This window comes from Chinchilla lanigera, unplaced genomic scaffold (assembly GCF_000276665.1).
Source record: "Chinchilla lanigera isolate Chin_1 unplaced genomic scaffold, ChiLan1.0 scaffold00004, whole genome shotgun sequence".
Classification (NCBI taxonomy): Eukaryota; Metazoa; Chordata; class Mammalia; order Rodentia; family Chinchillidae; genus Chinchilla; species Chinchilla lanigera.
This window is the reverse complement of record NW_004955405.1, coordinates 12,540,791-12,557,467: the sequence shown is the minus strand read 5'-3', so window position 1 is coordinate 12,557,467 and position 16,677 is coordinate 12,540,791. Positions and strand designations below refer to the sequence as shown.

At 33.0% G+C, this 16,677-nt stretch overlaps 1 protein-coding gene across 1 annotated transcript in view; it reads right to left on the bottom strand.

Annotated features, from left to right (window-relative positions):
- Window positions 1-16,677, bottom strand: part of Trhde (thyrotropin-releasing hormone degrading enzyme) — a 395,306-nt gene that overhangs the window by 67,286 nt on the left and 311,343 nt on the right. The window contains exons 10-12 of the mRNA XM_005374325.2: window positions 14,631-14,719; window positions 8,329-8,462; window positions 8,170-8,225 (exon numbers count right to left, since the gene is read on the bottom strand). Of these exons, the coding sequence (XP_005374382.1) occupies window positions 8,170-8,225; window positions 8,329-8,462; window positions 14,631-14,719 (279 nt within the window). The remainder of the gene's footprint in view (window positions 1-8,169; window positions 8,226-8,328; window positions 8,463-14,630; window positions 14,720-16,677) is intronic.

Sequence of the window (16,677 nt, the reverse complement as noted above, 5' to 3'; positions counted from 1 at the left end):
GATGGAAAAATAAAGTGTCAAGCCTTCAAAATGTACTCCTACTTTTCTTTTTCATGATTATATTTCCAGTAGCTATTGTATCAAAATTATAGTTTTTAAAATATCTGATTTTAACAGCTGTGAAAGTCAATAAAAATGTTTATTAATTTAATCTATATACTCATACATATTCTACGTTACTGATTTCTGCTCACCAATATTTTAAGCACTCCTAAGAGTGCTTACTGAACTCTCCATAGGTGGTACCTATGCTTGTTAATGAAACATTAACACACTACAAGAAATAACAGCTATCGTTATTCCTTAACAAAGTTTGCAAACTAAATTGTAAGAATTTGCCCTTAAGGCTTTGCAAATGACTGAATATGTCACAGAATAGCTTATTATAGTAACTTTAAAAGTTGGTTGTATTAGTCTAAAAGTAAGATGATATTCTGAACACAATAAGTTGACATATATTTCCTAGGAAACTAGGGACAAAGTAAGTCTATATCAGTGTTTCAGGGCAAAAAGGATGGTGATGATAGTGATTTATCTATGGAACATTTTGAATATGCACAAATTTTCCAATAACTTTCACATATTTTTAATGATTTTGATAAATGCTACTTAACTCCACAGTCTAGTAAAATACTTTATAGATTGTTTAAATCATATATAGAGCATGTTAATAGTACTAAATATCCAATCTAGTGAGTATATTTCTCTTGTAATTTTTCTAAATTTCCAGTCTTAATCATACATTAAACTAATATGTAATTTCAATAAAAGTTTACCTTATCTAATAGCCATCAATTCTACTCCTTAAAAATAGCACGTTCCTTCTTCACTCAACTGTCACATGAATCATTGCTATTGTAACAGTTCTGCCAAAACTATATCTTATAATTTATACATATTTTCTGGTCTTACTTGTAAACTTTCACTTTCCTAATGTCACTTCCTACATGTTATTTTCAATACTCTTTCTAGACATGTTAATACTTCAGTCTTTCATGGTTTCATAATATTTTATTCCTAGCACTTACAACCTGAAGTATTATGCATCCTCCCCACTACACTGTGAGCTCACCAGAAAGAAAGTAGTTTGTTCATTATTAGATCCCTCAACTGAACAATGCCCTATCAAAATCAAACACTAATACTCAATAACAAAAATATCTAGGAATTTTAGTTACTTATCTCAAAGAGCAAGTCATCACACAACAAAAGTTGCAAGGCATTTGATTGATTGATTTTTTTATGCATAAGCAATCAAAATCAGAATATGTGAGTGTGGAAAGAATGTCACTTAGTACAACAGCATATACCTTTCTAAAATGAAGAAACATGTTACCGGAACTCATACACATAAAATCACAGGGCTTGACATAGGGACCTAAACAAGTGGAGAGAAACACTATGTTTCATCACTGGAAAGCTCAAATATGAAAAGATGTTAATAGTCTACAAATTGATTTATCAGTCTAATGCACACTCAGGCGTAACAGTTGCATATTTTTAAATGGAATTTGCCAAATGAATTTAAAACATATTGAAAATATTTTGATCAAGAATAGATAAAATTTTTGTTAATCACCACATACTATGAATTTAAATGAACTAAAATAATGTGGTAGTATTGCAGAGAAAAACACAGTGATCAACTAAATGAAATATCATCAACTCCCTAAAATATAAGCATGTACATTAAAGTAAAAACATTTCAAACATATGAAAAAAAAGAAATCCCTTTAAATAAATACAAGTGGAACAGTTGGCAATAAAATAATTAAAGGAAATCAGACCCCTATTTCATTGTATATATAAAAATTGATTAGACAGTAAGGATTGAAGAGATGAGTAAAACCGAATAGCATTCAAAGAAAAATTAAATATTTTCAAAAGCTTCATAAAGGGAAGCTCTTCTATGTGAGACAGAACCAGAAAGTTATAGAAGGAATTATTTGACACATAAGTGCAGAGCTTTTAAAAGGTGAAATATACCACAAAGTGAAAAAGTTGGCATACTGTTGAGATAAAATATTGTAAAATTGCTGCCACCAACAGTGTTAATACCCTAATCTCTCCAAAACATAGAAAAAATATCTTTGCCTATTTTTCTACTACCTTGTTATGTTTCTTTGTTTAAAACAAGTGACAGTTCACAAAAAACAAATAGCAAATGTACATGAAAGATTGCTGCTGGTCAGTTTTCTAATGCTGAGACAAAATAACTGAGAAAATCAACTTTAAAAAAGGAAACACTTCTTTTGGTTCATGGATGTAGAGATCCACTGCCACTTGCTGCATAATTTTGAGCCAATAGCTCAGAAAAACATCATGGCAGAGAGCATGAGGGACAGCAAGCCATGCACCTCATGGTGGACAGGGAGCGGAGAGAAAGGGTCCCATATACCTTTAAAGTCTGCCTGTAATTATCTGCTTCCTCCAACCAGAACCACTTTCTAATGCTTCCCTTGGCTCTCAATACCAACATCACCTTGGGACCAAGTCTTCAATATGTCAGCTTTCAGGGAACAGTCCAGATCCAAACTATGACAGATGCACAACTCCCTTGAACCAGCGGTGAACAACTTCCAAAAATTACTTTAACGATAAGACTGTCAACATCTAAAATACTTACACTATCCATTCTAGTGGAGAACTGGAAGAAAGCGGAACACCTCATGCATGGTTGATGCAGGGTTAAATTGAAAAAGCTTTTCGATACAATTTGTAATGTTCATTTAAAATCCTATATTCTTGAACCCTAAATTGCATTACAAGAAACAGACCTATAAAATATGCACATGCACAGTGGAGGATGGCTCCAGGATAATCACTGCAGCCTTGATTATAATTAAAAACTAGAAACAACAGAAATAATGCATTTCTGTTCATGTTGAAAAAAGTTAAATTGTATGGAAGCATAAAGAAAAATAACTGGATGGGTGCATACCAAATGTTAAAAGTGCTAACTGGAAAGGGGTAAATTACTGGCAGACAATGGAGGGGATGAAAGTTGTATTTCCTTGTTTTAATATTTTACTGTTACAGTGCACACTTTTATTTTTCCTATATTTAAAAAGCTTTAAAAGAATGCAAACTTATAGTTTCTTAACTGCACAAAAATAATGGTATGAAAGGTTATAATTTGATAAATTAGTAGTTCAGTCATTAATTATAAATTCATATTGTTCATTCTGAAGCAAACATACTGACAGAATCCTGTATCAAAGATTGTGTATTAACGAAAGCATGAGGTAAAACAGAGCCATCCAGATCAGGCAAATGCGATCAGAAACCCAGGAACGTAAGTGGAGGAGCCATCAGGTGATGGTTGCTGTAACAGTGACCCGCACACCATCACCTTACTTTGCTGGAACCACAAACAAGCTGTGGCAAGGAAGGGCAAACAAAATAATACTTTTGCTTTTGAAGTGAATGACAATATTCTGAACAGAAAAAGCGAATAGGATGAAAAAGAAACTTCGTGTAATGGCAAACTCACTTTGATTTGAAGCTGAGGACCCTGCTGTGCCACTCTTTGGTCTGACTTCCCCCACCCTGCCCCTCCCTCCATGCTCACCCGTAAAAGCTGCACGTCCCTGTTATAAAGTAGTAACAGTAACCATACTCACTCTTTGTGTTTGCAAAGATGAAAGCAGATAATGAACAACTGCTGCAGCATAGAACCTGATGTATGAGTTTTGATAAATATTTTTCTTATTTTTTTTAATTTTTACTGTATGTATTTACTTTTTGTGATACCAAGAATTGAACCCAGTACCTTCACTCTAAGCTACATTCTCAGCCATTTGTACTTTTTATCTTAAGCAGGATCTCACTGATTCACTAAGTTGCTCAGCCTAAGCCTAAACGACAAAGTACACTGGGATTATAAGAACGCACCCCCATGTCCCACTACTTGTTATTTTTAAGGAAGCCAAGAAGTGCCTTGTGAGGGCATTGGACACTGCTATGGATGAGATGGATATGCAAAGATAAGGAACTTTTGGAGCCAGGCCCAAAACCTCCCCACAACTCATGGCAAAAATAGCCTACAGGGCAGACCCCAAGTCCAAGTTGGATCAAAACATATTGTCTTAAAGAATGAATGCTCTGGAGCTCTCCCCCCATATTCTGATCTATCACTTAGATCAATAATGCAACAGACCACCCTGACCTTCCCCTGCCCTTCCTCTGTCCCCTACATAAATTCTGGCACAAATGTCATTCTTTTGTCCTTTATCCTTGCTTTCTGGTTCTGTCAATAAAAAGCGACGACAGTCCAGGTCTGTATTTATGAGATTCTCACTCTGAGGGGTCTCAGTTAAGGTTGAGGGCAATCCCTCTGGGCCCGCTGAGAGTTCGAACTAGACTTTGACTCCAAGTAACCTTTCATCCTTTGCCCAGTGCCATGGTCTTAAACAGCGACAGTGCCTAATGTGTTCAGGAAATTAAAAGAAGTCTGACATAGATTGAACAGCAAAATTATGAAATATTTGCTGGAACACAATGAAATACAAATAACACCTAATTGAGATAAGTGAAAGTTATTTGTGTGAAAAAATTTAATTTTATATTTATTTTTCTAGTTTAATAATAAAATTATTTCACAAGCAGTAAATAAATTGGAAGTACCTATTCAATAAGATTTGCATGTTTTTCTGATATGTATAAATGATAAAGTTATTTATTTAAAACTTTTAAGTCTTCCAAAATTAAAATTGTTTTCTTGCCATTATTCTCTAAGCAACACACTATAACAGTTATTAATGCATCATTTACATTTTGTTAGGTGTCATAAATAATGTAAAGATTTAAAGCATATAAGATAATAAATGCAATTCATATGCAAGTACTATACCTTTTTTCTTATTTTTTTCTTATGTTCATTTTATCTTATTTTCTTTTCTCTTTTTTTATTTTAAAAAGAAAATAACAAAAACAACACAAAAACTATAAAAACAATACAGAATTTAAAAGCAAGATGATAGGAAATCAACAATGGTTGTTGTATTACTTATCATTATTTTCAAAGTAATTGCTCAGATTACCAGATAGGTATGTAAGACTGACCAAACAATCAAACATTATCTGTTCCTTTCAATAAACCAATACAAATTAGTCATACAATTATCTTAGCTACCTTGTGTGTATATACATATTTTTTTCTTTCTTTTCTCATTTCCCTCATCCCAGTTCTTTCCTATTGAGCAATTTCTTTTCCTTTCACAGTATTTATTGTACTTTTGGGGTTTTATTTACTCTTTCAGGTTCTTACAATAGGGAGACAATTTGGTGTTTACACATGTGGGTCTGATTTATTTCACTTAAAAGTATGGTCTCTAGTTGAGTCCATTTACCTATGAAAGCCTCGAGTTGATCTTTCTCTATAGTTGAGTAATACTCCATTGTATAAAAATACTACAATTTTTCTTATCCATTCCACAGCTGATAGGTATTTGGGTTGTTGCCAAGATTTTCCTATGACAAATTGTGCTGCTATAAACATGGGTGCACATATATTGCTGTGGTATGATGTTCTTAATTCTTCTGGGAAAATATCCAGAAGGGATATAGCCAGATTAAATGGGACCTCTAATCCTAATTTTCTGAGGAATCTCCAGACTGATTTCCAAAATGGTTGCACCAGTCTACATTACCACCAACAATGAAAAATGTTCCCTTTTCCCCCACAGCCCCTCCAGCATTTGCTGTTGGTTTATTTCTTGATGATAGCTACTCTTACTGGGTTGAGATGGAATCTCAGTGTTATTCTAATTTGCATCTCTCAAATAACCAATGATAGTGAACATTTTTTCATGTATTTATTTGTCATTTGTATTTCTTCCTCTGAGAATATTCATCTCAGATGCCCATTTTTGGATTGGGTCTTTGAATTTGTGGATCTGATTTTTTTCAGTTCTTTATATGTTCTAGATATAAACCCTTTATCTTAAGGACAGTTACCTAACATGTTTTCCCACTCTGTGGATTGTCTTTTCACTCTATTGGTGATTTCTTTTGAAGTACAAAAGCTTTTTAATAGGATGAGATCCAGTTGTTGATTCTTTGAAGTGTTTCCCATGTGGTTTGGGTTTTGTTCACGAAGACTGTGCCTACACCTATGTCTTCAAGATTTCGACCTACTTTCTCTTCCAGTAGATTCAGTGTTCCTCTTTTATTATTTGCATCTTTGATCCATTTTGACTTTAGTTTAGTGCATGGTGAGAGACATGGGTCTAGACATTAGTCTTCAGCATATACAGAGCCAGTTTTGCAGGCACTATTATTAAAGAGGCTATCCTTCCAGTGAACATGTTTGGCCCTTTCATCAAAGATGAGGAGCTGAGTGTGTTTATAGTTGTGCCACATCTTCTATACCATTTTATATAAAGGTCTTAAGTGCTCACAGATTATGGTGTCCACAGGAGGTCCTGGGCCCAATCTCACATGGACAAAGAGCTATATCATATTTGAAACAGAACAGTGTCTGGATCAATCATTTTGTTCACTGGTGATAACTGTTTCTTTCCTTACCTTTCCTTTCCTTTTAGTTCATAACCTTGTCTGTTTGGTACTCTATCACTCTCTCTTTTTATTTCTCAGTGCAATATTACAATAAATGTACTTTCTATATTTCTGGGCACTCCAAGCTGCTAAGTAAAAATAATTTTTCTGTTATATTTCAGACGTTCTTAGCAGGCCTCTGTCTGCCTATCTTGTTCCTAAGTTTTTGCTCAATAAGATGGTGCTGTGGTATGGAAGGACCCTTATTTATATCTGCTGGAAATAAATCCTTATTCTCATCCTACAACTATATTTGATTGATATAACTCCCCTAGAAATTTCCTTTCTATCCTTAAATTTGTCCCAGAGTAAGCTAGTAAATTTGTGCCAGCAACATGATGTGTCTGGTCAGACTGACACACTGACAATGGTGTCACTCACCAAGTAAGAGGAACATAACAGTAATGGTTTCATGGTCTCTAGTGACAATAAAGAAGGCAAGTATCAAAGTTTTGTTTAATAGGAAAAAAAATTCTTTTTTACCCTGTTTTATGTGTATGCTTCTCTATAAATTATATCTATCTGTATACATATACACATACACACACACACACAAAATCAATCTCTTTCATCGGTCCCAAACTTTGACTTTGTTTCTTCCAAAGTAATTATCAAGTCTCCTATACATGAGTTCATTAGTTTTGATGGATTAGAATGCTACACGGAATGCTATGTCTTTTAACATAGGACAATTGAGGACAATTGAGATTTGATTGAGTACATAAACTGTAAAAGCAGTTTCAGGTCTGATGAATGAAATAATGCCTATAACTAAGATAAGTTGTGTGTTCCTGTCAGACATAACTAAAAAGTTCACACAATTATCTTAGGAGAAAATGTGGTAAATCATGATAACCTGGTAAGTACAGAGAAATCCCCATGTCTAATTCTAGTGCATAAAATCAGATTATTAAAATTAAAGCTATCTGGATTGGAAAGATTAAACAATATAAAAAAGGCTTGAGTTCATCCTACTATTTAATCCCAAAGTCTAGTAAATATCTTGAATTTATGATCATTGTTTCATGTGATGACTATTCAAAAGAACAATTGATTTTAACATTATAAATCAAATTGTGGAACTATTTGTAACGTAGTCAAATATTCCTATAACCAATACAACTAAAACCTTCTGCTACAAGATTGATATATATTTTGTCCAGAGCAGTTTTACCCTCTGGAATATTTGTCTTGCCACAGGAGCTTTTCATAATGAATCACATTGAAAAAAAACATTTAAAAAGGTATAATGACACATGTCAGGAAAAATGTTGCTGATGCTCGACGGTATTTTCTATCAAATGTCAAATATGGCACAATGGTCACTTTGTAGAGTTCATTAAAGAAACTGAGAAAAGATTATTAATCTCCAGAAATGTTAAACTGAACTTGCAGTGAAATTGATCAAGTTTCTCCTGTGTCAGAAATACCTTATGGCTATTATTGATCAACAGTCTGGGACACTGAATATAATTCACATCTAAACACAAAGATCATGAGGTAGAAATTATATTTTAAAAATTCTTAAATTCAAAATCAATATGCTACTTAGCATAACAGAGGAAGTGTTGGTGGTATAAGTTTTTATTATGAATCTACAAGAAAACGTACCTGGCCAGGCTGAAAGCATCGTCGATCAAACCTGCACGGTTACTGACAGAAAGAACCTAGGAGGCCAATCAGGAGGGGAAAGAAAGGAATCACTTAGGATTAAAAAGATAGGCATTCAGATATAAAAGCAGATCACTGTTGAGTAAATCTAGAGTATACCTCATGGTTCCTGATTAACTGATCAATTAATAATCTCCAATTCCTTAGGTCATAGTTGACTCTAAAGTATCCTGTTTGATTGATGTTCCCCAGAATCCAGCTTCCTTTGTCCAAATAAGTTATTCTGTGATGCTCTGCAAACAGCATTTTGAGAGTAAACAGATTTTAAGACTTAAAATGGAATGAAGTGTGTTTTATGAATGTCAGATAAAATAATAATAATAATTAAATGAGGCCTTCATAAATATCTCATTTAAACATATTATTTAGTCACTTGCATCTAGAAAGGACTGAAATAATGTTTAGTTGTTTGCTTATTAGTATCTCAATTAATTATTTTCACATAAATAACATGTTTTATTCTTGATAAACCCCATTACATATGCATAATTTTCTTCCTCAAAATAAATATAACCTAGACATCTAGCACAATATTCATGTGACTTTTAATTAGATTGTAAGCTATGTGTGACTAGAATAAAAGAAACACTCTTTGGCACACAGTCTACGTATTGAATTCAGTAAGAAATTGATTAAAAACAATAGAGCTCAATTACCTGAAAGTTAATGTTGCTGCTTGCCTTCTCCTCATGCTTTCTTAGGAATACTAATGAATAACAGACTTTTCAACATCATCAATAACACTAGAAAAAGGAACCCGCATTTGTTCAAGACGCTAATATTTCCACATAGAATTAGAAACGAAGACTAATTCTGCTCATTGGAATCACTTTGGAAAATGGTAACTTATGTTCATCAGGCAATTCAATTAACAGAGGCCAGTAAAAACAATGTGTGTGTCTGTGTGTTTGTGTATATGTGTGTGTGTCCTTCAAATAAGGTACAGAGAACTGTATTCACTAGTACACTTTTATTGATACCCCAGAACCAAGGTTCAAAATTATAATGATATTTCTTGCAAATCTTAAGAACTCATGTGGGCTGGGGATGTAGCTCAGCAGCACAGCACCTCTCTGGTAAGCATGAGGTCCTGAGTTTGATTCCCAGTATTAAAGAAAAGAAAAAAAAAGAACTCATGTCCACAGACTTTACAAGGTAGAGTTCACTTAAACTTCACATGCATACACACACACACACACACACACACACACACACACACACATACAATCTGATGTGCGTGCAGGAGGAATAAAAAAACGTACTGATGTATTCTAATCTCTAAAATGACTCAAAACCATAAAATGTATCGTAGAACCCATATGCCTCAAAACTGAGTAGAGAACACACCTCTAATTCTTACTCCATTATCAAGATTTTTACTCATCGGAATTCAAAATAAGAAACACAATATTCACCTCTATGTCTCTGAGGGACTGAATCAACCAAGGTCTCTCTGTCTGTCTCTGTCTGTCTCTCTTTCTGTGTCTGTCTCTCTCTGTCTCTCTGCCTGTCCCTCTGCCTGTCTCTCTGTCTGTCTCTGTCTTTGTCTGTGTCTGTTTCTCTTTGTCTCTGTGTCTCTGTGTCTGTGTGTGTCTGTCTCTGTCTGTGTCTGTCTCTGTGTGTCTCTGTGTGTCTCTGTCTGTCTCTCTGTCTCTCTCTGTCTCTCTGCCTGTCTCTCTGCCTGTCTCTCTGTCTCTGTCTCTCTCTGTGTCATTGTGTTTCTCACTGTCTCTCTGTCTGTCTCTGTCTCTCTCTGTGTCTCTGTGTTTCTCACTGTCTCTCTGTCTGTCTCTGTCTCTGTCTCTCTCTGTGTCTCTGTGTTTCTCACTGTCTCTCTGTCTCTCTGTCTGTCTCTCTCTCTGTCTCTGTCTCTCTCTCTCTCTCTGTGTCTCTGTCTTGCTCACTGTCTGTCTCTCTCTCTATCTCTGTCTGTCTCTATGTCTCTGTCTGTCTTTCTCTCTGTCCCTGGTACCCCAACGCCTGCCTCTTTCTCTATCTCTCAAGTAGACTCCACATGAAAAGGTTCTACTGCAAAAATTGTTGAGTAGACATTGATGATTATTTTAGGCCCAAAATGGGATGAATTAATTAGTTTGATGAATGTTACAAATTAATCATTTTAAAAATGTTCAGTAAAACAAAATGTACCTAAACTCAAAAGTACATTGAATACAAAAATTTAATCTTTAATGCTTCAAGTATCATTCAACTTCTTGTGACCTTTATAAATTGTGTCCACTGGCGCAGATAGAAAAAGAGGCTCAGACATGTTAATCAAGTTAATCAAGAATGCTAGACATGTCCCGAAAAAGAGAACTGGCTCCTCAAGTTTCTGAAGCTTTATAAATACATATAATTTTCAAACTGTAATATGATTATTCACAAGTTGCTTTAAGAAATTTAGGTCACCCCAATTTTACAGATATAATAATGACAAGAGAAATAACTAATAAGATATGGAATTTAAAAAAAACTAAAAAAAGACTCATGAGGACAGACTGTAATTAATCATGTCTGAATTCAGGGGAATAGAAGTTAAAACAGAATATTCTTTCTCATGAGTACCCCTAATTGTCTTTAGTTATATTAAGTTTTTTAAAAAATCATCACGATTGAATTTACGAAGTTCGATAGTTTTCACTTCATAAGTGTTACAATGTTAAAGCATCAAATTTAGTGAATGAACACATGATTTACATTTTTACATATTTGAAGTGTTTATGGATTTCAATAATAAATCTATTTCTAAAAGTGGTTTCCTATTCATATTTTAGATTGTTGCCATAATTTACACTCTGTGACACACACCTCCAGTTTTTTAACTTGCTACATTAAAAAACTTATAGGTAGAATATAATCAAGTTAAAATCCACATGCATATTAAAATACAAAAATGATCCATATAGCTACTACATAATTTAACTAAATGAGAAAGACAGGCTTCTATTGTTTAAATTACATGATTATTAGATTTATAACTAAAACCTGAAGATTATTACTTTTCATGAATACTTTCATACCTTTATTACAAATTAGATCTTTGGAGAAATGATTCTGTGAAAGATTTTGTAATAAATTTTTAAGTATCTTTTCAGTTCTAGTTAATTACATCCGTAAAATGTTCTTCAGATTACCTAATGGCAAACAATGAATTTTGAAGAGATTGTTTCCAGTGGCCTAATAAGGTACAGTATTTGAGAAGTACCCTAATAAAAAGTATGGAAGTTATATTTTGAGCATTGGTAATAATAATTAAAATGTATATTTATGTTCAAAATGGCCCAAAACTCAGACCATATCAAGAAATAGAACAGTTGTATTTTATAACGTTTTGTATTTTATACTTTTTTGGAATAAAAACGAAATAAGAATCAGGATTTCTATGCAATATTTTGTAGTTGTAGAAAAATTAGAATTTTTTGCTTAAATATGAGATGCAAACAGAGACAACAATGTATATGAAATTCAACATTAGACTTTTGAAATTAAATGAGATAATCTTTTCTGGAAACTATACAGAAATGCGTGCATATTGCCAAAAGCATCCTGCTGAGTGACCGACAGAAACTGGTAGATCTGCAAAGCAATGTACCAGAGTATTAAATTCACACCTTGTGTGCATTTGTGTGTATTCTTGTGTGTGTTGTGTATGTCTGTGTTATCACAGGAGGGTACATAAGAGAGAAACAAAGCCAGCTCTTCAATAAACTAATTGAAAGATACTCTGGTTATGTCTCAAGCCTTCATACTTCACTTGTAAAAGATGGATGAAGACACTAGTCATTTTAAAGTTTCTGAGTCTCAAATGAGATAGTGTTTGAGGAAAACGTTATAACATTATGCTAAGTTTAATAGCTACATAATTTTCATGATCAGTTTCTTCTACTGTGAATCTTCCCTAATATTTAGCATTAAATTTATTCTCCTCAAGTAACCATTAATCAAATAGTCATTAAGGATGCAAATAACTACATTGATTTGTTGGTATTTCATAGCAAAAATGAAAAACAACCTTCAACTTTCCTTTAAAAGTAATAATTGGTATAAAAATTACTTTTTGTCTACAACATATGCTTCATCTTGGAATTCATTCATTGTTCAAAGTGTTTTAAGAAAATGAATTGTCTCAAATATACAATGACTCAAATCAAACTTATATTTTGCCTTGATATCTCTGAAGATCATATCTATATTCCTATTGATGATGGAAATGACTAGAAAGACTGATCTTGTTCATATGAATAAGTGTGGAATTTCTCTTTATATATGTTGATAAAAATTGACCAGAACATATTTAATGAAAGCAATTTTCATAGATATTAACTGACTATTTTATGAACAAAAAAGACATGGTGACATATAATTATCAGTCATCAGAATGAAATGCATTCAGAAAGAAACTGAACAGAGTTAGAATGGAATTGAAAAAGCCAAAGAAAGTAATCTTTCTTTCAGGTTCTTCTGGACACTTTCTTACACATTTTTGTATTTATAAAAATTTTACAAGGAATTTACTTAGTATAGGCATCCCCCCTAAAGTTTCAACGTTTCACCTATGACAGTGATGATATGGAACAAAAGACTCTGCTATGTATTTAATAGGAAATGATAGATTATACCATGGGACTTGCACATCGTATAACTTTTGGGTAGGGTGCTATGGCATGCCTGTCACAGACTATGAAAACAGCACCTTTTAGAACTATGCACATTGCAAATCATACAGTTGTGTTTAATAAACACACACATAAGCAATACTTTAGGTGATCATATGTTTTAGACAAATACATTATTATTATATCCGGATACAGAAGAATTCCTCATATAGTAATCAATGCTGATGGGTCAAGGAAAGCCATGACACAGTTCTTTCCTCTATATGGGATAAGAGGATACCATGAAAAATGAGAGAGGAAATAGTCCTGGGAAATGCATGCACCAGAAATCAAACTTATATTGAATTCTTCCAGTTTCTAGAAGTGAAGAGTTGCTTTAATCCTGGTAATTAATCAGTATATTTGTAGTCGTCTACTTCTCCCCATTTCCATTCTACCTCCCAAGGGGGAATATTCCACTTTATTTGCACAAACTTCATTCTCATAATCCACAGTCTCTTATGGCAGGATGATTTCAGTCCAATAGCTGTAGCATTACCACAGCAACTCATGATTTCATAAAAATTTCATTTTATAAAAATTATACAGATAAAATAACTACATAAGTTGGAAAGAGAAGTATAAAGAAAATAATACAAGGAGTGTGAGCTCAGAAGTATGATATAAATATGAAATCCAGGAATAACAATGAATAGATTATACTTGCTTGAAAGGAAAACACTAATAAATGTGAAAGTATGTTTCTGCACCATTACATTATATATGCATGTCTTATATACAGTGTATATAAGTGAAAATGTTTTGATAATAGATGATTGAATGTCAAAACACAATAACAATAAAATCCACCTGGAATTATCTGTTTATAATTCTAGGAAACAAAACAGATTTTGCTTTAAATACTTTTCCTTGTTTGTGTGTATGTATTTTGAGCTCTTAAATCTCCCTTGTAATAGCAAGACTGAGGGGAAGAAAAGGTGTTTATTTATACCCTACCTTATTTAAAAAGTAAGATTTACAATCATTTAAATTGATATAACAGTGATTAACAGTATATGAGAGAGGCACAAGAAGACCATCTAAATCTAAATGAAATCTTACATAAAAGACGATAATTGGCTTTTTCTCCGACTCAATGGAAATAAAAGGGACCTGTTTCACACTCTAGCATGAAGGATACAGATTGGATTCAAGAAACAGCTTTTGGACAGTGAACTGAAATAGGTCACTATCTTATCAGAGGGTATTTAGAATGAGCATAGAATCTCATCACTTTCTGCTCCTCTCTGACCCTATGTGGGAGATGGTTGGATGATCTATCTAAGTCCCTCCTTCCTGGACCTGTAATTATCTAATTCCAGGGGGAATATTGCCTCTCACATGGCTCTAAGAGACAGCTGGTTTAAAAATAAACATACAGCATAAAATGGTATTAAAAATGAGATTTGTTTCTGTATTTGACAGATTGTTGCACAGGGAGTTATGATTAAACTTAATTTCATTTGGGACTATAAAAGTATACAATTAAAACGGTAAGATTAGCACTACAAATACTTCTCATTGGCATGAAATAAAACAAATAAATTTAATAATTAGATAGGCAGTCTAAAATTAGACCAATTAGAAGTTATACTATACCTAATTTTGTAGAAATGGTTGTCATTCTTTTATTTTCTCTTTATAATTTGTCTTTATTCACATTTTACAATAGCTGAAAGCAGAGGTTAAGTTGCTAGGTAATTACCTGAAACCAAATAGTTCCTCAGGGGAGAATATATATTTTACCTGATTTGTTAGACACCCAAATAATTGCTTCTGAAGACACATGGCTTCTATTTCCTACCACAATAGTTAATGGAATCTGCCACAGGTAACTGCAAGATAAGAGAGGGGCTTTAAGTGTAAAAACAGCTATATCAAAACAATTAAAAAATGCATAACATTTCCTAGGCAATTTCTGTGTAATTTCATTATTCTCTTTAAGAAAACAAATAAATAAATAAACAAACCAATAAATCAAACCCAGTTGTACAAGTAAAGAATAAAAAGATGAATTGACTCTTTCACTGCCACCAAGAAGACTTGGCCTCTAAGTTTTAATTTTACTGCAAAATCCAATTGCTAACAAAATATTTTATCTTGCAAAAGAAGAAATACATTTGTATTTTAGAAATAAAAACAAACAAAAAGTCTTCAAATATGGTCCATACTATGTTTTGAATAATATCTGAAAATAATTCCTTTCTACGTTTTTCTATACTAGATTAATATATTTTTGGTATTTCATGCATTTACATTCTAATTTAAGGCCATGAGGGACACTTTGACATATTTACAGAAAGATTAATATGGCAAATCTAAAGTAATTCAGCAAATAATAAATGAAGAACAAAATTAATCATCTGTCCCTAAAATCCAGATTCTTGCAAAAAAGTGTTAAATCATCCACCAAACATACAAGGTCAATCATGAGTCTCAACTATAGAAGGAGAACATTTTCTTCCATTTAGCTTTTCACAGAATAGGAAATGGGGTCCAGAAATAATATCAACCTTATCTCTAATGAGTACCAGAGCTGGATGACTTTTCAGTAAATCCAGTGACTATACTTTATTTCCTTTCTTAGTACATGGCCAGATTAAGATGAACTCTTGTTGTACTATTATCAAGAGGAGTAGACAATGATTAAAGTATGGGAAAAGTACTTTTTTATTTTACAAGCACAAGAATAGATATTGTGTAAGCTCAGTAAGTATATGAGCAAGTGGTTAATTAAGAACTTGTCGGAGATCATCTGGGGCAATAAACCATAATGAATATGTCTTTTTGAGGATGGAAGCCCATGGTGATTCCACTGATGAGTTTATCATTTCAAGTATCTATTCATGGCAAACACAATTTTGTGACACCAAAGAAAAGAACTGGGAGAAATTCAGACTTTTTACCAACTGCTGTCTTCACTATGGAAAACCAAAGTACTACGTTTAAAATTTGAAGTTTTACAATTTAATGAAAGAGTGTTTTTGAACGTCAACCATGTGAAGACATTATGCTGTACTACAACGGACTCTACACAATAATTTATGAAGATAAATAAATAATTTATGGTCAGCAAATCTGCACTGACTCTTTAGATACTAGTTAGTGAACAAATATCAATGTAAAATCTTTAATTAGTACTTTGACACTCCTAACATAGGACAGAGAATATATGGCAAATATCTAATGCTTTGTTTATTGTGAAGACACACGGTGGATGCCTTTTTTTAATAGTAGTTCTCCAAAAATAATGTCTTTCAGTTACTTAGAATAATTAGATAACAATTCTCTCCCTCTGAGTCTGATTCTCAAGTTAAATTATAGGCTCATTTGGAAAAGCACAGAAACAGGAGTCATTTAATAAATTATTTCTGAATGTGATTGCATGGACATAGCTTAAAATAAAATAAATGCTACCAAATGGTAGGTAAGACAAAGTTCAATATCATTAGCTTAAATTTTAGTAGATATCTTCCACACTGAGATGGGTAAACTAAAATATGCGGTCAAATAACTATTGGTTGATGAGTAAGGAATATATATAATTGAGAGTATTTAAAAATTCTCAAGGGTTGAATTAATCAACAAATTCAGCAGTGTAGCTGGATATGAGGTCAACACCCAGAAATCGATCACATTCCTATACACAAACAACAAACAGACTGAGAGAGAAATTAAGGAAACCATTCCTTTCACAATAGCGTCCAAGAAATTGAAATACCTAGGAATCCATCTAACAAAGGAAGTCAAAGATCTCTTCAATGAAAACTACAGTACTCTGAAAAAAGAGATC